The sequence below is a fragment of the Pseudoliparis swirei genome, chromosome 5 (assembly GCF_029220125.1).
Source record: "Pseudoliparis swirei isolate HS2019 ecotype Mariana Trench chromosome 5, NWPU_hadal_v1, whole genome shotgun sequence".
Classification (NCBI taxonomy): domain Eukaryota; kingdom Metazoa; phylum Chordata; class Actinopteri; order Perciformes; family Liparidae; genus Pseudoliparis; species Pseudoliparis swirei.
In genome coordinates, this window is record NC_079392.1 from 26,730,187 (window position 1) to 26,753,961 (window position 23,775).

The following is a 23,775-nucleotide window of genomic DNA, read 5'->3' on the forward strand; positions in this document are numbered from 1 at the left end:
CTCCATCAGACCCTCCATCAGGCCCTCCATCAGTTAATTACAGTGAAATAACTCCCGGTACACGAGTAGAGCTGGTTTCATAGTTCCGGTACATGGGTAGAGCTGGTTTCATAGTTCCGGTACACGGGTAGAGCTGGTTTCATAGTCCCGGTACACGGGTAGAGCTGGTTTCATAGTTCCGGTACACGGGTAGAGCTGGTTTCATAGTTCCGGTACACGGGTAGAGCTGGTTTCATAGTCCCGGTGCACGAGGGTGATTCTCTCCTCTTCCTCCAGCCTTCATGCATCCTCAACACGTCTTTGTGAACGGTGAGAGGCTGATAACCTATCAGGTCGTGCTGCTGGTGGAGCGGCTTCCTTCCCAGAACTCACACACACACACACACACACACACACAAAAAACACTGCTTTGCCTGACAATCCTTCATCTTCAGACCAGAGAGGAAAACAGTTAATCTGGAGAAACCATGTGCTGATGTCATCCTTTAAAAGTATTTTTAGAAAGCAGAGCTGCAGGAGCTCCTCTATAACATGAGAACATGAGGTCATGTGACGTGGTGGAGTTCCTCTATAGACTAACATGAGGTCATGTGACGTGGTGGAGCTCCTCTACAGACTAACATGAGGTCATGTGACGTGGTGGAGCTCCTCTACAGACATGAGGTCATGTGACGTGGTTCTTGTTTCCAGGAACGCGACCCAGCTGAAGCTGCTGCAGGACCAGATTCTACTGGAGCAACAGGAAGCCGCCAACTGGCAGCAGCAGAAACTGCAGGAACAGGAAGTCCCGCCTCCGCCCCAGCGACCGGCTCAGGAAGTGCCTCCTCCTGCTCCGCCATCTCCTCCTCTCCCGCCTCCTCCCTCCTTCCAGGAGTTGGAGAGCAGCGCCGCTGCCATGCAGGCCAGCACCTTCAACTACGCCCGGCCCAAGCAGTTCATCGCCGCCCAGGGCCCCGGCAGGGCGGGCTACGCCACCCAGTCCTCCGGCTCCTCGGGGTCCAGCCCCTCGCCGCTGTCGCCCGCCACCTCGCACAAGCCCTTCGGCCTGGTGGGCACGCCCCCCCTCGCCAAGGCCGGCAGCGTGGAGTCCCCGACCTCCCCGTCCTTCCCGCCTCCTCCTCCGCCCTTCTTCAGCTCCACTAACCTGCCCTCCCCGTCGGGGCCCGCCCAAGACTTCCCTCCTCCTCCTCCTCCGCCCCTCCCCGTGTCTCCGGTCTTCTCCGATGCGTCCTCGCCGTTCTCCTCCGTCCCCCCGTCTCCGGCCTCCAGCTTCCTGACCTCGGTGTTGCCCTCCACGCCGTCCTCGCCCAGCAGCCCCACGGTCAACGCCCTGGGCCTCCCCAGGGGCAACGGGACTGTGTGAGTATGAGGTCAATAACTCCTCCTAAGGTCAGAGGTGAAGGTTCATGTGATATCTATGAGGTCATGTTATTAGATATATATATATGTACAGAATATGCAGAATATGTATGTATACATTCTGCATATATATATTCTGCATATATATATATATATATATTCTGCATATATATAAATATATGCAGAATATATATTGCGCTGACATAAATCTCATTGTGTATAATATAATTATATTCTGATGTTTCTGGAGAGAGAAATGTTCAAGGTCATCTCACTTAACCCCCCCCCCCCCCCCGACATTCCTGCTGCCACGTCGAGAGATAAGAAGACGCTCCGAGGAATGCTCATGTCCAGATAAGGGTCAGCCGTGAGAGGAAGGAGGAGTCTACCGGGCGCCGCCTCGTCCTAACGGCCGCTGTGTGTCTCCGTCCCGCAGCAAGGCGTTCCCCAGGAAGACCTCCGTCACCAGGGCGCCGCGCGCCGCCTCCGACTCCGACATCCAGGGCACCAAGGACGCCGTGATCCAGGACCTGGAGAGGAAGCTGCGCTTCAAGGAGGAGCGCATGAGTAATGGCCAACAGGTGTGTGTGTGTGTGTGTTCAGGCACTCAGATTAACTATTTGTTAATCGTGCAACTATTCATACAGAAACGAGACATTTAAGCCTTTTCGTGCCATGTAGCCTCAAATTAAATTCATACATGTCAAATTAATACAGCGGCTAGCCGGTGGTGTGTATACGTGTGTGTGTGTGTGTGTGTATGTGTTCTGCCACTCACACACTAACCCCTCCCCCTCCCGTTAACCTCCTTCCAGAAGCTAACCTATGAGGAGAAGATGGCTCGCCGGCTGCTGGGAGCCGCCACCGCCGCCACAGTCCTAAACACTCAGGACGCGGAGGAGGAGCCTGTCACGCAGGTACACACACACACCTGGAGGGGAGACAACACACACACACACACACCTGGAGGGGAGACGACACACACACACACGCACACACCTGGAGGGGAGACAACACACACACACACACACACACCTGGAGGGGAGACAACACACACACACACACACACACGCACACACACACACCTGAAGGGGAGACGACACACACACACACACACACACCTGGAGGGGAGACAACACACACACACACACACACACGCACACACACACACCTGAAGGGGGGACAACACACACACCTGGAGGAGAACAACCCACACACACACACACCTGAAGGGGGGACGACACACACACACGCACACACCTGGAGGGGAGACAACACACACACACCTGGAGGGGAACAACACACACACACACACACACCTGGAGGGGAGACAACACACACACACACACACCTGGAGGTGAACAACACACACACCTGGAGGAGAACAACCCACACACACACACACCTGAAGGGGGGACGACACACACACACACACACGCACACACCTGGAGGGGAACAACACTCACACACTCACACGCACACACCTGGAGGGGAACAACACTCACACACTCACACGGCATCACCCCCCCCCCCCCCCTTCAATGAAAAATGACCTGAATCAAACTCGTTAGCTAAAACAAAACCGCTATTATGGCGTCCGTTGCCTGCGTGAAACGAGAAGTCCACGTTGATTTATTTATCACGTAACTTCCGTATACAATCTAAGTATTTCACGATCTTTTCCTAAAAGTAGCGATTATTTTACTATCTTTTCTAAAAGTACTGATTAACTTACGATCTTTTCCTAAACCTAACAAACTATTTAACGATCTTTTCCTAAACCTAAAGCAATACTCTGTGGCAGTAAATTAAACAAGCTTCTTTCTGTTTACCGATACTTTGCTTGTGTCATTCCGATCTCATGAAGACGGGTTTTCCTTGGGCTAGGGGAGGGGGGGGGGGCTAGGGGTGTCCCTGTAAACGCTGTTGAAGACCGGTTCATGGAAGCAGGTTGTAAACACGCCCATAAAAAGCTCTGTTTATTCAAACTGGTAGAAACCAGAGTGTTGTCTCACCAAACAACCCAGAATGCACTGCAGCGCCTCCACAGGGTTCTTCACTCACACCGTTCATTCACATGAGTCCAGACTGCAGGCAGAACACGTGTTTTACAGGCAGGTCGGTTCTACAGAAACTCTTTATTCTACTCTAAATGGTCGTTTGTATAAAGACACGACAGGAAGAACATTTAAGAGACGTTTGTTTGATTTCTTCTAAATTCACCAAAGCTCACCGTTACATAATGCTCATCTGCATATTCAAACATAACATTTCAGAGAACTTGTAATGCAATAAATATTTATCTTAATTTCGGTGATGAAGTGGAGACGTTTCACGGGGATCTCTATAAGTTCAATATTTCACCTCGTGGGGATCATCTCTATACGATGTTTGTGTGAATCGAAGTGACCATTCAGAAACGCCATACACACACACACACACACACACACACACAGAAACAAGTGTGTGGTGCTCAGTGATGGCACAACAAACATGTCTTTGTCCCAACAGGAAGACAAGTCATCTGACAGAGAACCTTTCCCTCAAAAGGTGTTTGAAACCTCTGTTTTCCCTGTGTGTGTGTGTGTGTGTGCGTTTGTGTGTGTGTGTGTGTGTGTGTGTGTGAGCTGGCACACACAGGGCAGCGTGGGCAGCATGTTCTCGCCCGTCAGCACATTGCTTTGTTTTGGGTTGTTTGTTCTGCACGTTGCATCATCACCATCATCATCATCACGCCACGCATGACATCGGGATGTCGGTCCGAATCGGCAATTACGGTTCCACTTCTCAGAAAAGGGAGGAGTAATTGTGAAAGTGTTGCGGGGGGGGGGGGGGGGCAGCTGCTCCGCCGGCCTGTCATTACTCTGATGTGTCGCCACGCCGCTCTGCAGATGTTCCCCTCGGCAGCGATGACAGATTGATGGAGGCTTGGTGAGGGAAAGAGGAGGAGGAGGAGGAGGAGGAGAGTTCAGCAGAGAAAGTTGGTAGTTTGGGGTGTCAATGAAGAGACGAGTTAATGGAGGACAGACAAGAGCTCTTAAAGGAACAGTGCGTCTTAATGGAGTCTTCCATGAAGTACTTCATGTAGTCTTCCAAGGAGTCTTCCATGTAGTCTTCCAAGGAGTCTTCCATGTAGTCTTCCAAGGAGTCTTCCATGGAGTCTTCCAAGGAGTCTTCCATGGAGTCTTCCATGGAGTCTTCCATGGAGTCTTCCAAGGAGTCTTCCATGTAGTCTTCCAAGGAGTCTTCCATGGAGTCTTCCATGTAGTCTTCCATGTAGTCTTCCAATGAGTCTTCCATGGAGTCTTCCATGTAGTCTTCCAATGAGTCTTCCATGTAGTCTTCCAATGAGTCTTCCAAGTCTTCCAAGGAGTCTTCCAATGAGTCTTCCAAGGAGTCTTCCATGGAGTCTTCCATGTAGTCTTCCAAGGAGTCTTCCAGTATCTCCTAGTACTACTACTAATATTACTGAAGCCCTAATGATATCTGCCTCGTAGGCCTCCGTAGAAAGGGGAGGGGCTTAGCCAGGGGGTATGTAGTTGGTTGCATTCTGTAACCTCGCCACTAGATGTCACTAAACCTCCCCCGGCGTCCTCCTACAGGAGTACAAGGTGTCCAGCTTCGAGCAGCGGCTCATCAGTGAGATCGAGTTCCGCCTGGAGCGCTACCCGGTGGAGGAGTCGGACGACGACGTGCAGCACGACGACGACGACGGCGCCGCCGGCGCCGCGCCGACGTTCGAGCAAAAGCTCAAACACTACAAGGTGTTCGAGGGCATGCCGGTCACCTTCACCTGCAAGGTCCACGGAGACCCCAAACCCAAGGTAGGGGGGGGGGGGGGCATGATGAAGAGGAGAGAAAACGTCCCTTAGAGATTAAAGGCACAAAACATGAAGAGTTTAGTGTATTATGAAATGATATGTTGTGTTTAAATATGCAAATGAGGCGTTATGCAACGTGACTTTTGGTGAATTTAGGAGAAATCTGCAGACGCAAACAGACAAAGTGGTAAAATAAATGTTTTATTTCCTCTAGAATGAAAGAAGACGAGTTAAAATAGATTAAAACCTCTTAGATTGAACGATGCAGGAGGAGCAACGCCTCCTCTTCATCCCCAAAGTCTTCCTCTTAGAGGAGTTTCACATGTAAACACTCCAATGAACTCTGATAACAAGTGACAGAGGATGCAAAAAATAAAAGTACTTTGTTGATTTGTCCTCGAGAGCCGATGATGATGAGGAGGAGGGAGATGAAGATCTGGGTATTCTGGATGAGCTCTGGAGGCTTCGGGAGTCGTTGCCGGGTAGTTTAGTGCACGTGCTCCGGGTTGTGATAAGCAGCTCACGCTGGCCGATGACAGGCTTCAGGGGGAAGTGAGGAAGTGAAGGAAAAGGAGGGAGATAAGGAGGCGAAGGAGGCGATAAGAGAGAGAGACGCTCATGAACCTCCAGAGGAACGTCTCAGGTTACACGGGGAGAGGTCGATAAATACAGGTGTTATCCTATTGAATATGTCAGGTGTAATGATGTCATCATTCTGACCTGACCCCCATGATGTCACCAGGTGTACTGGTTCAGGTGTAATGATGTCATCGTTCTGGTTCAGGTGTAATGATGTCATCGTTCTGGTCAGGTGTACTGGTTCAGGTGTAATGATGTCATTGTTCTGGTTCAGGTGTAATGATGTCATCGTTCTGGTCAGGTGTAATGATGTCATCGTTCTGGTCAGGTGTACTGGTTCAGGTGTAATGATGTCATCGTTCTGGTCAGGTGTACTGGTTCAAAGACGGGAAGCAGATCTCTAAGCGCAGCGATCACTACCGGATCAGCCGGCACGCCGACGGCAGCTGCTGCCTCCACACGGCCAGCAGCTCGCTGGACGACGACGGCAACTACACCGTCATGGCCGGCAACCCACAGGTGAGGGGGGGGGGGATCAAGGGAGTGAGAGAGAGAGAGAGAGGGGGGGGTGAGTGAGGGAGTGAGTGAGAGAGAGAGAGAGAGGGGGGGGGGAGTGAGGGAGTGAGAAAGTGAGTGAGTGAGAGAGAGGGAAATAGAGGGAGTGAGAGAGTGAAAGCAAAGGAGTGAGCGGGAGAGAAAGAGAGAGAGAGAGGAAGTGGCCGTTGACTGAAACAGGAAGTCACCACAACTCACAGGTCCCTCAGGCTTTTATATTTGGAGGGGCTCCTCATTCTCTCTCTCCCTCTCTTTACCCCCCCCCCCCCCCCCCCCCCCACAGGGCAGGGTGAGCTGCACCGGCAGGATGATGGTCCAGGCCGTGAACCAGCGGGGCCGGACCCCGCGCTCCGCCCCCGGACACATGCGCCGGTGAGGAGGCCCTTCAAAATAAAACAGTCTCATTCATGTGTGTGTATTTGTTTGTGTGTGTGTGTGTGTGTGTGTATTTGTTTGTGTGTGTGTGTATTGTGTGTATTTGTTTGTGTGTGTGTGTATTTGTTTGTGTGTGTGTATTTGTTTGTGTGTGTGTGTGTGTGTGTATTTGTTTGTGTGTGTGTGTGTATTTGTTTGTTTGTGTGTATTTGTTTGTGTTTGTGTGTGTGTGTATTTGTTTGTGTGTGTGTGTATTTGTTTGTGTGTGTGTGTATTTGTTTGTGTGTGTGTGTTTGTTTGTTTGTGTGTGTGTGTGTTGACTCTTAATGAGGGTCAATCACACCTGTGCCTCTGCTCTGTGTTTATATTAGGGCTGTCAGCGTTAACGCGTTAATCTATGCGATTATATTTTAACGCAATTAACGCAACTTTGTTGACTTCCGGTGTCGTTGAAGTTGTTTCACTCCTGTGAGTGTCAAGCCGCGGCAGTCCGCCTCCTTCCTCCCGTCTGCTGCTCGATATTCACAGAGAAGCAGAGGGCGACGTGTCGGTGACGCGGGGCGGAAGGTAAAGGGGACTTTTTGTGCTCCGCTCGATGCGCGCGCAGACACGCCGGCATGGAGCTCTGCCGCGAGACGGAGAGAGAAGAGTGACCGACACGTGGAGACAGAATGACATGCTGCTGGAGAGACGACCAGCAACAGACGTTTAGTTTAATACAAGAACAAACACGTCTTGAAGGAAAGAACCGTACATTACTTCTGCTGTAATCTGGCGCGATAGAGAACATTTCAGGGGGGCGGGGCCTCACCCTGATAGAATGGTGGGGGAAACACTGGGATGTGTCACATGCTAAAGACTTTAAAAGGTGAATTTTTTTGTTGTTGTAAAATCGAGAAAATGAGCCTAGTTTATACACAAATCTTTCAGAGAAATTAAATACACAGAAATATGCAAATGAGGCATTACGCAACTTTAGGAGAAAACACGCAAACAAAGTTAAATAAATAAAGACGAGTTATGTCGGATAAATATACGTTTAATAAGCTTAAAGTACTCGAGCCCTCGTGCCTTGTGGTCCGCAGGCCGCGGTCCAGGTCCAGAGACAGCGGGGACGAGAACGACAACATCCAGGAACGCCACTTCCGCCCACACTTCCTGCAGGCGCCCGGCGACCTCATCGTCCAGGAGGGGCGCCTGTGCCGGATGGACTGCAAGGTGAGGAGTCGCCCCCTGGTGGTCAGGAGAGAGAATGCAGCTTTAACACATGAAGTATAGACTTCTATACAACCAGAGGAGTCACCCCCTGGTGGTCAGGAGAGAGAATGCAGTCTCCAAACTCCGCTGCTATTCTCTGGGAAAACAACGAGAGAAAGATGATTTAAAATACCGGAGAATCTGTTAATCATAGTAATAGAGAGAGAGAGTCTGAGGCTCCACTTTCCTTTTTGGGAGAATTAAAAATAAATTCCTCGGAGTAGACAGAATGTGAGAGGTGTCGTCTGTCAGGGATTCGGATCCCTACAATCCAGCTCATGTTCTCTCTTTCATCTTCATCGTCTTCATCACCTCCAGCGCCGCTAGCGACTCTTTGAAATAATAAATAAACTTTAATAATAAAGATATATTTTGTAAACCCCGCAATTAACTCGCTATAAAAATAAATAAAACCCGACTGAGCGTCTCCGTCGCTGATAAGCAGCTAGCCCCGCCCCCCCGAGTGACTCTCTTCCTGGCGGCGCCCCCTGCAGGTGAGCGGCCTTCCCACGCCGGACCTCATCTGGCAGCTGAACGGCCAGACCATCCGCCCCGACTCCGCCCACAAGATGCTGGTGCGTGAGAACGGCGTGCACTCGCTGGTCGTGGAGCCCGTGACGAGCCGCGACGCCGGCGTCTACACGTGCATCGCCAGCAACCGGGCCGGCCAGAACTCCTTCAACCTGGAGCTCATCGTCGCCGGTGAGACGAGACTTCAAGATACGGAGAGAAACGTGGACGCGTGGCGGCGGGCAGCAGAATAAAGTGACGCCCTCTCTCTCTCCCTCCCTCTCTCTCTCCCTCCCTCTCCCCCCCCCTCTCTCTCCCCGCAGCCAAAGAGATGCACAAGGCGCCGTCGTTCGTGGAGAAGCTGCAGAACACGGGCGTGGCCGAGGGTCACCCGGTGAGGATGGAGTGCCGCGTCACCGGCATTCCTTCACCGCAGATCTTCTGGAAGAAGGAGAACGAGTCGTTCACGCACAACACGGACAGGATCAGGTGAACGAGAAGAGACTTCTATACAACCAGAGGAGTTGCCCCCTGGTGGCCAGGAGAGAGAATGCAGCTTTAGAAAATGAAGCAGAGACTTCTATACAACCAGAGGAGTCGCCCCTGGTGGTCAGGAGAGAGAATGCAGCTTTAGAAAATGAAGCAGAAACTTCTATACAACCAGAGGAGTCGCCCCTGGTGGTCAGGAGAGAGAATGCAGCTTTAGAAAATGAAGCAGAAACTTCTATACAACCAGAGGAGTCACCCCCTGGTGGTCAGGAGAGAGACCTGTCAATCACCGTGTAGCCCCGCCCCTAAAGCGTCCCCTGCTTTATGGTCTGTTTGACTCTAAATCCCCTTTAAGTACTAAATGATGACATCATGTTGTTTTGAAGAAACTTCGAAGAAGAACAATGTTTAATGTGTGTCAATGTCCCTTCCCAGCATGCACCAGGACAACTGCGGCTACCTGTGTATGATCATCCAGCCGGCCATGAAAGAAGACGCCGGCTGGTACACCGTGTCGGCCAAGAACGAGGCCGGCATCGTGTCGAGCACGGCGCGCCTCGACGTCCACGGTACGTGACGGAAGCGACGCTCCTTCGTGTTCCTCATTTCGCGTAATTAACTCAACCCCTCCTCTTGGCTCCGCCCCCACAGCCCAGTGGCAGCAGCCAAACCTCCCCAGGCCCAAGAAGGTGCGCCCGTCCACCAGCCGCTACGCCGCGCTCACGGAGCGAGGGCTGGACGTGAAGGCCGCCTTCTTCCCCGACTGCAGCCCGCTGCCGGCCGGAGGCCTGGTGGAGAGCGACGACCTGTAGGGGGCGCCGCAGGGAACCCGGAGGGCGCCGCTGAACCCGGAGATTCATTGTTCCCAGCACTCCATTGTTTCAAATACTTTACGGCGGCGCAGAGGGGCAGAAGACGACCACCAGGGGGCGTCGAGGCAGAAGACGACCACCAGGGGGCGTCGAGGCAGAAGACGACCACCAGGGGGCGTCGAGGCAGAAGACGACCACCAGGGGGCGTTTAGGCAGAAGACGACCACCAGGGGGCGTCGAGGCAGAAGACGACCACCAGGGGGCGTCGAGGCAGAAGACGACCACCAGGGGGCGTCGGAGGCAGAAGACGACCACCAGGGGGCGTCGAGGCAGAAGACGACCACCAGGGGGCGTCGAGGCAGAAGACGACCACCAGGGGGCGTCGAACTGCAAATACAGAACTAAAGGGCTCGGTGGGCAGAGCTTAGCCGGTTGAGAGGTTTTCATATGTTTTTTTTATAGTACAACACAACCCGTTATATCACAGACCCCCCCCCCCCACACACACACACACCTTACCCCCCCACGCTTCATTTTATAAACTGGACCTGGAAATGATTGAAGTGTTTCATAAATATAAAAATGCTCTTGAATGTTTCACGACTTGTTTAAGAGAATAAAACTAAATAATTCAATTCAATTCAATTCAGTTTATTTGTATAGCCCAATTTCACAAATTACAAATTTGTCTCGGAGTGCTTTACAATCTGTACACATAGACATCCCTGCCCCAAAACCTCACATCGGACCAGGAAAAACTCCCAAATAACCCTTCAGGGGGAAAAAAAGGGAAGAAACCTGGAGGAGAGCAACAGAGGAGGATCCCTCTCCAGGATGGACAGAACAATAGATGTAATGTGTACAGAAGGACAGATTTAGAGTTAAAATACATTCAATGAATATGACAGAGTGTATGAATAGTTCATAGTAGGCATATTCCACGATGGAGACCTCCACGATCCATCAGGCAGATGGCGGTGGGGAGGAGGAGTGGGCGGAGTCTCAACAGGACAGTGGCGTAGTCATGAGCAGGAATTCCACGACCCAGACGATCCATCAGGCAGATAGGATCTATGCCGTCTCATAGGGTCCGATGACCCCATGAGACGTAAAGTCAAAAGGACTTCCGGGAGAAAGCAGAGTTAGTAACGTGTGATTGAGAGATGAAAATTCATCCTTAAGGAGAGAAAAAGAGGAGATAGGTACTCAGTGCATCCTAAAACGTCCCCGGCAGCTATAAGCCTATAGCAGCATATCAAGGGGCTGGACCAGGGCAAACCTGATTCAGCCCTAACTATAAGCTCTGTCAAAGAGGAAGGTCTTAAGTCTACTCTTAAACGAGGTGACTGTGTCTGCCTCCCGGACTGAAATTGGAAGCTGGTTCCATAAAAGAGGAGCTTGATAACCAAAGGCTCTGGCTCCCATTCTACTTTTTAAGACTCTAGGAACTACAAGTAGTCCGCATTTAGTGAGCGTAGCTCTCTAGTGGGGCAATATGGTACGACAAGCTCCTTAAGATATGATGGAGCATCACCAATCAAGGCTTTGTAGGTTAAGAGAAGAATTTTAAAAGTGATTCTTGATTTTACTGGGAGCCAGTGCAGAGCAGCTAGTGCAGGAGTGATGTGATCTCTTTTCTTAGTTTTAGTGAGAACACGAGCTGCAGCATTCTGGATCAACTGGAGGGACCTAAGAGATTTATTAGAGCAGCCTGCTAATAAGGAGTTGCAGTAATCCAGTCTCAAGTAACGAACGCGTGAACCAATTTTTCTGCATCTTTTGAGACAAGATGTGCCTGATTTTTGAAATATTACGTAGATGAAAGAATGCAGTCCTTGAGATTTGCTTTACGTGGGAGTTAAAGGACAAGTCCCGATCAAAGATAACGCCAAGATTCTTTACAGTGGTGTTGGATGCCAGGGCAATGCCGTCTACAGAATCCACATCACCAGATAATTGATCTCTGAGGTGCTCAGGGCCGATTAAAATTACTTGGTTTTGTCTGAGTTTAACATCAAGAAGTTGCAGGTCATCCATGTTTTTATGTCTTTAAGACATGCTTGAATTTTACAGAGTTGGTTGCTCTCCTCTGGTTTTATCGATAAATATAGTTGAGTGTCATCTGCATAACAATGAAAGTTTATGGAGTGTTTCCTGATAATATTGCCCAAAGGAAGCATGTATAAGGTAAATAAAATTGGTCCAAGCACAGAACCTTGTGGAACTCCGTGATTAACGTTGGTGGTTATCGAGGCGTCATCGTTTACAAATACAAACTGAGATCGATCTGATAAATAGGATTTAAACCAAATTAGTGCCGTGCCTGAAATGCCAATCGACTGCTCCAGTCTCTGTAACAGGATGTCATGGTCAATGGTGTCGAATGCAGCACTAAGGTCTAACAAGACCAGGACAGAGAGGAGTCCTTTATCTGCTGCCATTAAGAGGTCATTTGTAATTTTCACCAGTGCCGTCTCGGTGCTGTGGTGTTTTCTAAATCCTGATTGAAATTTCTCAAATAAACTATTATGATGTAGAAAGTCGCACAACTGATTTGCGACCACTTTCTCAAGGATCTTGGAGAGGAAAGGGAGGTTAGAGATCGGTCTGTAGTTAGCCAATACCTCTGGATCCAGAGTGGGCTTCTTCAGGAGAGGTTTAATAACAGCCACCTTGAAGGAGTGTGGTACGTGGCCTGTTAGCAGAGACACATTGATAATATCTAATAGAGAGCCGCCAATTAAAGGCAAAACGTCTTGAAGCAGCCTCGTCGGGATGGGGTCCAAGAGACAGGTAGACGTGTTCGAAGTAGAAACCGTTGAAGATAATTGGTCACGGTTGATAGGAGAAAATCCTCAAATATACACCAGGGCATACAGCGGTTTCCAAGGCCATTCCACTTGAGGACAGATTGGCACTGGTTATGGGCAAGAGATTATTAATCTTGTCCCTAATAGTTAAAATCTTTTCATTAAAGAAGTTCATAAAGTCATTACCACTAAGGTTTATAGGAATGCTCGGCTCCACAGAGCTGTGACTCTCTGTCAGCCTGGCTACAGTGCTGAAGAGAAACCTGGGGTTGTGTTTATTTTACTATTATTGATGAGTAATAGGCTGCTCTGGCATTACGGAGGGCCTTCTTATATGTTTTAAGACTATCTCGCCAAACTAAGCGGGATTCTTCGAGATTAGTTGAACGCCATATGCGTTCAAGCTTTCGTGACGTGCTTCAGTTTGCGGGTCTGAGGGTTATACCAGGGAGCAAACCTCCTCTTCCTCACTGTCTTCTTCTTCAGAGGGGCTATCGAGTCCAGTGTCATTCTCAGAGAGCCTATGGCACTGTCAACAAGATGATCAATCTGGGACGGACTAAAGTTAGACCAGGAGTCCTCTGTTATATTGAGACGTGGTATCGAATCAAATACAGAAGGAATCGCTTCTTTAAATTTAGCTACAGCACTATCAGTTAGACATCTAGTGTAGAAACTTTTGACTAACGGAGTACACTCCAGTAGTATAAATTCAAAAGTTATGAGGTTGTGGTCTGACAGAAGAGGATTCTGTGGGAAGACGTTCAAATGCTCAATGTCAACGCCATAAGTAAGAACAAGATCAAGCGTGTGGCCAAAGCTGTGAGTGGGTTTCTGTACTCTCTGACAGAAGCCAATCGAGTCCAACAAGGAGATGAATGCAGCACTAAGGCAATCATTATCAACATCCACATGGATATTAAAATCTCCAACAATAATAACTTTATCGGTTTTAAGAACCAAACTTGATATAAATTCTGAGAATTCAGATATAAACTCTGAATATGGACCTGGTGGCGGTACAGAATCACAAATCGAATTGGCTGTAGTGTTTTCCAGGTTGGATGTGAAAGACTAAGAACAAGGCTTTCAAATGAGGTGTAGTGTAATTTTGGTTGAGGATTAATTAATAGGCTCGATTCAAAGATGGCTGCTACTCCACCTCCTCGACCGGTGCCTCGAGGAATGTGAGTATTAATATGACTTGGAGGAGTCGATTCATTCAGGCAGACATATTCTTCATGGCTCAGCCAGGTTTCAGTTAGGCAACATAAATCAATGTGATTATCTGATATTAAATCATTCAGTAACACAGCTTTAGATGACAGAGATCGAATATTTAGGAGACCACATTTAATAGACCTATTTTGTTGCACTGCTGAAATAATTGTGTTAACTTGTATAAGGTTATTGTGTACGACTCCTCTTCTGCTTACTTTTGATTTATTTAATTGAAGTGGCCGTGGGACAGACACAGTCTCTACTCTAAAGTCAAGGGTGGGTAACTGCTCGAATGGAAGAGCAGAGACGGTGTTAAACTACAACTCTGCTCCCGGTTCCTGATCTGAACCCTGGGTTGTCATAGATTAAGTCCGGTGATCAACTTGGTCATATTCGCAGAAATGAGACGCTCCGTCCAACGTGGGATGAATGCCGTCTCTCCTCATCAGATCAGGTTTTCCCCAGAAAGTCTTCCAGTTGTCTACGTAGCCCACATTATTCGCTGGGCACCACCTCGACAGCCAGCGGTTGAAAGACGACATTCGGCTATACAATTCGTCTGTCTGCAAATTTGGGAGAGGGCCAGAGAAAATGACGGTGTCCGACAACGTCTTGGCATAAGCACACACCGATTCCACATTAATTTTAGTGAGTTCCGAGCGGCGGGCTCGGGCGTCATTACCACCGGCGTGTATTACAATCTGACTGTATCTCCGCTTATCCTTAGCCAGCAGCTTCAAACAAGACTCCACGTCGCCCGCTCTGGCCCCCGGGAGGCACACGACTCTGGTCCGTGGCTTCGCTATTTTCACGTTCCTGACTATAGAGCTCCCGATAACCAGGGTGTGTTCCTCAGCGGGTGTGTCGCTGAGCAGGAAAACTGGTTCAAACGTGAAGTGGTTGGTGCACAGCGGGCTTCTGTGTAGACTTACGACTCCTGCGAACAGTTACCCAACCATCCGGCTGCACGGTTACCGCGGGCACAGCTAACAGCTGACTGTAGCTCCGCGCCGACTACGGGAGAGGGCGGGCTAACTAGCATAGCTGTCTGAGCTTCGATAGCGCGGAGCCGTGCATCTAACCCACTTAGACCTGCCTCCAACCTAGCAAATAAACTACACTTGTTGCATGTATCGTTATCATTAAGGGAGGCAGGGGGATAACTATACATGAGACACACTGAGCAAGAGGGAGCGGGAGGGAGAGAAGAAGAAGTCATGCTCGCTGTTGAGCTGGCAACCAAAGCTTACCGGAAGAGTGAGATGATGCGTTCAGGAGCAGATTGAAACGTGTAATGTTCTATAAACACTGCTGTGCGTTGAGGGGAAGAAGAAGAGAGGACTGAGAGAAAGAGACAAACTTAAATTAAGTTTAATGAAAATTAAATTAGATGTTTGTTCATGTTTAATATAAAAGACGCTTTATTATACACGGAAGACTGAAAGGGACATTATGATAATAAATAAATGACTAAATAATTAAATAAATAAATGTGCAGGTTAATACAAAATAAATATGCACAGAAATGGAAAATATATATAAGTAATTATTTAAATAGGGTTTGAAATAAAAAATAATGAAATACAAGTAATTAAATACATTTATTTTCCTGTGATTATTTTGATATTTTGTATTAACCAGCAAATCTATTTGATAACTTACGTTTTTATATTCTTTATTTATTTATTAAGCCATTTATTGATTTAGTTACTATAGTGGCAGCTTTAGGGCGAGAGAGGGAGAGAGGGAGGGAGAGAGGGAGGTGGTAAGTCGCACACATCTATTTTATTTTTGTATGAAAATAATAAAAACTTGTGGCCATCTTCACGTTAAATGTAGGCAAAACTGTTTACTGATAAAAAACAACAAGTTTTAAAACGTCTTTATCTTAAATAACTTTGCGGCTGGACGCTAACGGTTTATTAGCACGTTACTTCCTCTGTTGCCACGGAGACGCTGAGCGGTTTGTTCTCTGGAGTCAAAGTTAAGAAAAAGAAAAACATTCAAACATAAAAACATAAAACTCCTCAGAGGCGACGTGACATGTTTCCACCAGGAGAGAAAAGGATCCACACCGGTCCTCATTGCCGGTCCTCAGCTGTAACCAGAAACTCAAAACATTCCCAGAGCTATAAATACCCCCCCACCACCACCACTTAATGTCCTCCAGCTGCAGCCTGACATGCCGAGACCCCAGACAGGGCCCCTCCAGAGGTGGGCTCAGGGGGGACATTCGCTGGCTCTGAGGGGGTCTCCCCCCCAAGTGAGGAAGGGGGAGAAGGAGACCTCAGGACCGGGCCAGACTCTCTGGAGTCCACGTCACACACACACACACACACACACACACACACACACACACACACACACACACACACACACACACACACACACACACACACACACACACACACACACACACACACACACACACACACACACACACACACACACACACACACACACACACACGAGTCATGTGGTTCGGAGCCTCCTGTGTCAACATAGAGTTTCGGCCTTTTTTACAACCTGTGCAAAGATTTACGTTGCATTCAAGGACCTGAACCACTGCCAAGGCCACGTTGTAGTACGAGGCTACGAGGCGTTCAAAGACCTGCGCAAACATCAGCCACGCCTCGTATGCACACAGGGTGAGAACTACAGGAACGAGTCCTGAAGTCAGAAATAAGAAATAAAGAAAAACTTCATCGCAAAGTGGAAAGTTTATAAATGTGTTTGTATGAAATAAAGTCATGTGACACACACACACACACACACACACACACAGAAACAGATCTTACTCAGACATCCAGCTGCTAGATAATTTTTTTAATTTTTTATCATCTTCTGGCTCGTAAAGAAAAAAAATGAAGAAGAAACTAGAGGCTCCTCCCCCTCACAGGAGTCTCCTCCCCCTACACGGCCAGCCGCAGACCTCCGTCCACCACCAGCACCTGTCCGGTGACGTAGGGCGACTCCAGCAGGAAGAGGGCGGCCCGGGCGACTTCCTCCGGCTCGCCGAACCGCCCCAACGGCACCGAGCGCGCCGCCACCGCCTCCGTCAGCCCGGAGGTCATGTCGGTGCGGATGAAGCCTGGAGGGGCGAGAGGGGGCGGGGCTACTCATACGTAGAATATAAAGGAAGAAGAAGGTGGAGGTGCGATGGAGGTGTGGTGGAGGTGTGGCGTACCTGGAGCCAGCAGGTTGACTCTGACGTCCCGTGAAGCCACTTCTCTGGCCAGAGAGAGCGTGAAGCCCTGCAGGCCGGCTTTACTGGCGCTGTACACACACTGGCCGGCTCCGCCCCTCAGGCCCACCACGGAGCCTGCACACACACACACACAACCAAGAGGGACACAAAGGCTTCAAAATAAAACAGTTTTTCATGTTTTGACTCAGTAAAAAAAAAAGTAAAAACCCTGATTATCATCAGATTGTCATCTTTACGACTGTCCCTGAACACATCATCTGCGACGAACGCCAAACGAAACGGAAAAAATTTATATTTAATCAAAAAACTATTCTACACCTTATTTTGTAATCCCGCCCTTAATGAACAGTTTGTTTCAACAAGATTCTTCAAAATAAAAGCGCAACTATGACGTCATGATTGATTCATCTGAGACCAAACGTCAGGTGACAACAAATCTGTTAATGCAGAGCAGAGGGAAAAAAGTAAATAGCTCAATAAATAAAAGCATTCTCTATTTTTTTCCAACACTGGTAACACTAGTTGGATATATAATAATAATAATAACAATAATAATAATAATAATAATAAAATTACAAATGGAAAAACAGAGTAATATTAATAAAAAATTAAAATAAATATTATAATAATAATTTTAAATACATATAATAATAATAGACTGCATTGTTGAATAATTTTTAGAATTTAACTTTTCTTTTTGTCACGTTTTACAACACATTTAGTAATAACGGATGTAGAAGTAGAACGGGAGGGTTTGAGTCTCCACGAGGACCGACAGCGCCCCCTGGTGGCCGTACCGATGTTAACGATGGCGGCTCCCGGGGTGCGCAGCATGCTCCGCAGCGCCGCCCTGCAGGTCAACATGCTGCCCAGCAGGTTGGTGTGCAGCACCGACACCATGTCCTCCGGCCTGGTCCTCAGCAGCAGAGCGTCCCTGAACACGCACACGCACACGCACAGACACAGACAGCCACACACACACACACAAAAATAAAACATTGGCATTATTCTGAAAATATTATTGTGTATATTTGTATAATTATTTTATGAAGACTTTTATTTCATAGTACTTTTCTCCCTCTGCGTTTCCGTGTTTTAACTCGTCTCGTTATGACCAATTATTATTAATTTAATAATGAAAACATTGGATCTCATGCTCAGATAAAAGAAAATAATAAATCTCCTGGGAATTTGAATGTTTAAAAATAAATTTAAATGGGTATTACGGTATCATCAGCTTGTGAGCGGCCGCTCTCACCTGTTGACGCCGGCGGCGTTCACGAGGTACGAGATGTCTCCGCAGGTCTTCTGGATCTCCTCGAAGCTCCTCTGGACCTCCTGCTGGTCGGAGACGTCGCAGCCCAGAGCCACGTGGCCGCCTGCGGAGCACCAGAGGCCGTGAAGGTCACATGACTTCCACGCGTCACTACACAGGTAAGTTCTGATACAGGTGTTAAAACAAGAAAACAAACCTTGAATATTTGATCTTTTCTCTTATTATTTTATCTCTAATTCTGCCATTAGAGCTCCGGTGCTTCTGCTCCTTGTGTTAAACTTGTGTTTTGATGCTAATGGAACTGTACAAATTAATTTTAACTTTTAAAAGTCATGCACAATATTACTTTTCTATTATTTTATTAATATTTTTACTTTTGTTTATTATAATTTTTCAGAATATATCTTCTTAATCTATTTCTCCCTTGTGTCATTAGTACTTTTTATACACTTAATATTCAGTATATTGTTTTGATATATTTATATTTGTACGCAATTGTTTTCAAATGTTTATATTTTTACTCTATTTTTTGTTTGTTAATATTTGTACTCTATTATTTAAATATTTAATTTTTACGTCATTGTTTTTATATTTATATATTTACAATATTGTTTTATATATTTATATTTCACTCTGTTTTCAAATATTTATATTTTTACGCCATTGATTCTACATTTTAATGTTTACTATTGCTTTTATACGTTTATATTTTTATGCTGTTTTCTATGGTTATATTTTTATTATCTATTTTTTATTTTGTACTCTATTGTTTTTAAATGTTTCTAGAAATAAATATAGATTTTTTTAAATTATATATATATATATATTTATATGTTTTTTTTATATATATATATTTAAATATATTTATTTATATAAACATTTAAAAAGAATAAATGCGTACCTCCAGGTAGAGACCCCATGGCGGTCCGGGCCGCCTCCTGGTTCCTGGAGACCACGGCCACCCTGCAGCCCCTCTGGGCCAGCAGGCGGGCCACCGCCCCCCCGATGCCCCGCGAGCCTCCAAACACCACCGCCAGCCGGGACATGATGGCGCCGAGGCCCGGCGGACAAGAGAGAAGAAGAAGAACTCTGAATACTAAGAACAGGAAACATGCAGAGCAAGAGAAGAACACATGAAGACAAGTAGGGTCAACACATGAAGACAGGTAGGGTCAACACATGAAGACAAGTAGGGTCAACACATGAAGACAAGTAGGGTCAACACATGAAGACAGGTAGGGTCAACCAGGCATGAAAACGGGTCAGGGGTGAAAAAGGTGAGAAGGATAGGCGCGCGCGGGGGGGGGGGGGGGTGCTGGTGACTTCCACGAACATCGATGTTGGACGTTGTATGATAATCTATAGTTCCTCCATTCTGACACCAAGTCAGTGATCGGGCCCTATAATAATAGTAATATTGTATATAATATAGTCATTCATGAACCAACTTCCTTTTTTTTGTTGGCGTGAACAAGTCTTCAAGTCTTGTGCTCTGCTGAGCCTTGAGTCTGTTCCTTGAGTCTGTTCCTTGAGTCTGTTCCTTGAGTCTGTTCTGCCTCTACCTGGTTGTCACGATCTTCTAATCCAGGGGTGTCAAACTCATTTTCACCGAGGGCCACATCCGCCTCATGGCGGCCCTCAAAGGGCCGGTTGTCACTAACACGGTATAATTCTAACTACTCCAGAACATATTGTTAAATAACTGTCTTTGCATTTGTTTGTTTATTTAGGTGTACTTATATAAATGTATAACTATATATGCAAATGTATTTAATATTATACAATACATCTATTTAATTTAATTATATTTATTTTAACCCACATTACTTTATCAAAGATCAAACAAACATTATTACATTAACTTTGTTAAAAGCTTTTTCACAGTTGAGACAGGTGGTTCTCCACTGGTCTGGGTAGTGGTTCTCTACTGGTCTGGGTAGTGGTTCTCCACTGGTCTGGGCAGTGGTTCTCCACTGGTCTGGGCAGTGGTTCTCCACTGGTCTGGGGCAGTAGTTCTCCACTGGTTTGGGCAGTGGTTCTCCACTGGTCTGGGCAGTGGTTCTCCACTGGTCTGGGTAGTGGTTCTCCACTGGTCTGGGCTGTGGTTCTCCACTGGTCTGGCTTTGGGACGCACTATCACCCCTGAATGACAAGCTGAGACCTAAATTGAGGGATATTTTTAACTTCTCAAATGTATTTAATGAAAAGATGTTGCAGTTTGAACCTGAGTGTTCAGAATATCACAGTATGCACAACACAACTATTTAGTAATATTCCCTTTTACAGTCAATTATGAACCAACAAGTGAATCTTAAGGACACAAGAATGCCGTCACATAAAATGACGTGGCGGGCCACATTTGGCCCGCGGGCCATGAGTTTGACACGTATGTTCCATGAGTTTGACACGTATGTTCTAATCTATGCCATACCTGCCATAAATATCATGATACTGATACAATACCATAAAACAGTACCATAAATACGATCCTGGTATATTTATCTATAATAGTAATAAATAAAATATCTGTATGGTTCACTTTTTACCAACTTTTTCAACACTTAACAAATGGCAGTAATATTAGTATTAGCCTACAAGATATTAATGAAACTACATGGAGCCATCATAGCATTGATTATCACTATGAGACTGTTAGTCTGTATCTGACCAGATGATACAGAGTTCATCAGGATGAGCAGCTGGAGAGTTACAGAAACAGAACGTTACAGACTGAACTTAAACATTTCACTTCTGGCATCTTTTTTAATTTTAATTTTTAAAGCCGAAAATTCCGCCACTTAACGGCACTCGCTGCGTAGTGTGCGCAGACAGCTCGACACGGAGCAGCGCGTGCGCTCTGATCGCTCTTTTAATGAAGTATCGATACTAAAAATATGCTAAATCACATCGCTCTTAACGTACGGGTACGTTGTTAGCATCGCTACACCGTGCAGCGTGACAGCAGCAGATAGCGGGCTAACATTCAAGCTAACCTAAACCACCAAACGCTGAAGACATCTTGACGCTGATTGGCCGAGACGCGACACGTGCCCATCAAAGATGTTCTATTGCGAAAAGCACCACTCCACATTTTCTCCGTGTCCCACTCCAATCTCATAAACGCCGGCCGGCCAATTGACCCCCCCCCCTCCCCCCAAAACAAAAACTCTTCGGATCTACACGATTCACGTCAGTCACCTATTTTGGTTTCAAAACGGCGAATTTCGCCGAAAGGTGAGGGATTCTCATGCCTGGTCAACACATGAAGACAAGTAGGGTCAACACATGAAGACAAGTAGGGTCAACACATGAAGACAGGTAGGGTCAACACATGAAGACAGGTAGGGTCAACACATGAAGACAGGTAGGGTCAACACATGAAGACAAGTAGGGTCAACACATGAAGACAGGTAGGGTCAACACATGAAGACAGGTAGGGTCAACACATGAAGACAAGTAGGGTCAACACATGAAGACAAGTAGGGTCAACACATGAAGACAAGTAGGGTCAACACATGAAGACAAGTAGGGTCAACACATGAAGACAGGTAGGGTCAACACATGAAGACAGGTAGGGTCAACACATGAAGACAAGTAGGGTCAACACATGAAGACAAGTAGGGTCAACACATGAAGACAAGTAGGGTCAACACATGAAGACAAGTAGGGTCAACACATGAAGACAAGTAGGGTCAACACATGAAGACAAGTAGGGTCAACACATGAAGAGACAAGTAGGGTCAACACATGAAGACAGGTAGGGTCAACACATGAAGACAGGTAGGGTCAACACATGAAGACAGGTAGGGTCAACACATGAAGACAGGTAGGGTCAACACATGAAGACAGGTAGGGTCAACACATGAAGACAGGTAGGGTCAACACATGAAGACAGGTAGGGTCAACACATGAAGACAGGTAGGGTCAACACATGAAGACAGGTAGGGTCAACACATGAAGACAGGTAGGGTCAACACATGAAGACAAGTAGGGTCAACACATGAAGACAAGTAGGGTCAACACATGAAGACAAGTAGGGTCAACACATGAAGACAAGTAGGGTCAACACATGAAGACAAGTAGGGTCAACACATGAAGACAAGTAGGGTCAACACATGAAGACAAGTAGGGTCAACACATGAAGACAAGTAGGGTCAACACATGAAGACAGGTAGGGTCAACACATGAAGACAAGTAGGGTCAACACATGAAGACAAGTAGGGTCAACACATGAAGACAAGTAGGGTCAACACATGAAGACAGGTAGGGTCAACACATGAAGACAAGTAGGGTCAACACATGAAGACAAGTAGGGTCAACACATGAAGACAAGTAGGGTCAACACATGAAGACAAGTAGGGTCAACACATGAAGACAAGTAGGGTCAACACATGAAGACAAGTAGGGTCAACACATGAAGACAAGTAGGGTCAACACATGAAGACAAGTAGGGTCAACACATGAAGACAAGTAGGGTCAACACATGAAGACAGGTAGGGTCAACACATGAAGACAAGTAGGGTCAACACATGAAGACAGGTAGGGTCAACACATGAGAACACGAGCATTAGAACAACAACAATGAAGCAGCTTGACGGCCCTTAAAGGATGTTTACGTCACATTGGAGCTCAAACTATGATCTGTTATTACATTTAACCAACTAAATAAACCTAAAAAAACAAAAAAGCTAATAAACCTAAAAAAACAAATAAACCTAAAAAAACAAATAAACCTAAAAAAACAAATAAACCAAGGAGCTAGAGGCAGCAGGTGTAACTTTAGTGCTGCCTGAAGAATAATGTTTACTCTTAATATAATGTTTACTCTTAATATAATGTTTACTCTTAATATGTTTACTCTTAATATAATGTATACTCTTAATATAATGTATACTCTTAATATAATGTTTACTCTTTATATAATGTTTACTCTTAATATAATGTATACTTAGCGTATACATATTTTTTTCCTAGAAGTATATATATTATATTTATTGTAATTATTTTAATATTCCATATTGATTTCTTTTCTGTGCACCAATACAAAATAATAATAATAATAAAATAATATATATATATATATATATATATACACACATGTTTTGTATTGATATCAAAATAAAGGCCTAAAGGAGAATAGTATAACGTCAATGAGGTCAACTTTAACGTCTCAGTGAGTCTCCAGATAGATGTCAATGTCTCTAACGTGAGTGACGTCAGAAGATGTATTTTAGGGTCTCTTAAACCTGAGTGACGTCAGCAGTGTTGCGCGTGAGACCGTGTCTCCCAGGTGCAGCTCACCTTGCTGCTGTCCGTCCGGTGAACCGAGCTGCTCCTCCGGAGACGGGTCGACTGGTTCAGCTGGGCGCCGCCATGTTGGTATTCAGCTCCGCTGCGATGCGCGTCGTTGGCCGCTAGAGGGCGCTGTGGAGCCACGGTGGAGTCCCACCGCCACCCGACCGGACATGACCGCGGAGAGGGGCCGGATGTCATCACCTTTATA

The 23,775-nt window shown here is 46.7% G+C and overlaps 2 protein-coding genes and 1 long non-coding RNA gene across 10 annotated transcripts in view; 1 reads left to right on the forward strand and 2 right to left on the reverse strand.

The window, feature by feature from the left end:
- The window catches only part of palld (palladin, cytoskeletal associated protein), a 46,263-nt gene extending 35,866 nt beyond the window's left edge, over positions 1-10,397 (forward strand). For 4 of the 6 annotated variants that reach the window (XM_056414079.1, XM_056414080.1, XM_056414081.1 and 1 more), the window contains 12 exons: positions 691-1,359; positions 1,796-1,940; positions 2,175-2,276; positions 3,871-3,909; positions 4,962-5,183; positions 6,129-6,278; positions 6,598-6,686; positions 7,775-7,907; positions 8,441-8,648; positions 8,780-8,945; positions 9,381-9,514; positions 9,597-10,397. In XM_056414079.1, the coding sequence (XP_056270054.1) occupies positions 691-1,359; positions 1,796-1,940; positions 2,175-2,276; positions 3,871-3,909; positions 4,962-5,183; positions 6,129-6,278; positions 6,598-6,686; positions 7,775-7,907; positions 8,441-8,648; positions 8,780-8,945; positions 9,381-9,514; positions 9,597-9,757 (2,218 nt within the window). In that variant the 3' untranslated portion in view covers positions 9,758-10,397. The remainder of the gene's footprint in view (positions 1-690; positions 1,360-1,795; positions 1,941-2,174; positions 2,277-3,870; positions 3,910-4,961; positions 5,184-6,128; positions 6,279-6,597; positions 6,687-7,774; positions 7,908-8,440; positions 8,649-8,779; positions 8,946-9,380; positions 9,515-9,596) is intronic. The other 2 variants (XM_056414082.1, XM_056414084.1) reach the window with 1 other exon arrangement.
- LOC130193559 (uncharacterized) lies at positions 5,369-5,985 on the reverse strand. Its single transcript, XR_008831663.1, has 2 exons — positions 5,901-5,985; positions 5,369-5,720 (listed from the first exon to the last, which is right to left on the reverse strand). It is a non-coding gene; the product is annotated as an uncharacterized LOC130193559 (long non-coding RNA).
- A 6,202-nt stretch (positions 10,398-16,599) lies between the features above and the next one.
- Positions 16,600-23,653, reverse strand: cbr4 (carbonyl reductase 4). 3 transcript variants are annotated; one of them, XM_056414645.1, is made up of 6 exons: positions 23,574-23,653; positions 19,174-19,368; positions 18,255-18,375; positions 17,794-17,930; positions 16,976-17,110; positions 16,600-16,879 (listed from the first exon to the last, which is right to left on the reverse strand). In XM_056414645.1, the coding sequence occupies exons 2-6, from the start codon at positions 19,316-19,318 to the stop codon at positions 16,701-16,703; spliced, it is 717 nt and encodes a 238-aa protein (XP_056270620.1). In that variant the 5' UTR covers positions 19,319-19,368; positions 23,574-23,653; the 3' UTR covers positions 16,600-16,700. The 3 variants fall into 3 exon arrangements, with proteins under 3 accessions (XP_056270620.1, XP_056270618.1, XP_056270619.1); XM_056414643.1 differs by having other exon boundaries at positions 16,600-16,903; XM_056414644.1 differs by lacking the exon at positions 23,574-23,653 and adding an exon at positions 23,519-23,540 and having other exon boundaries at positions 16,600-16,903.
- Between the last annotated feature and the right edge of the window lie 122 nt (positions 23,654-23,775).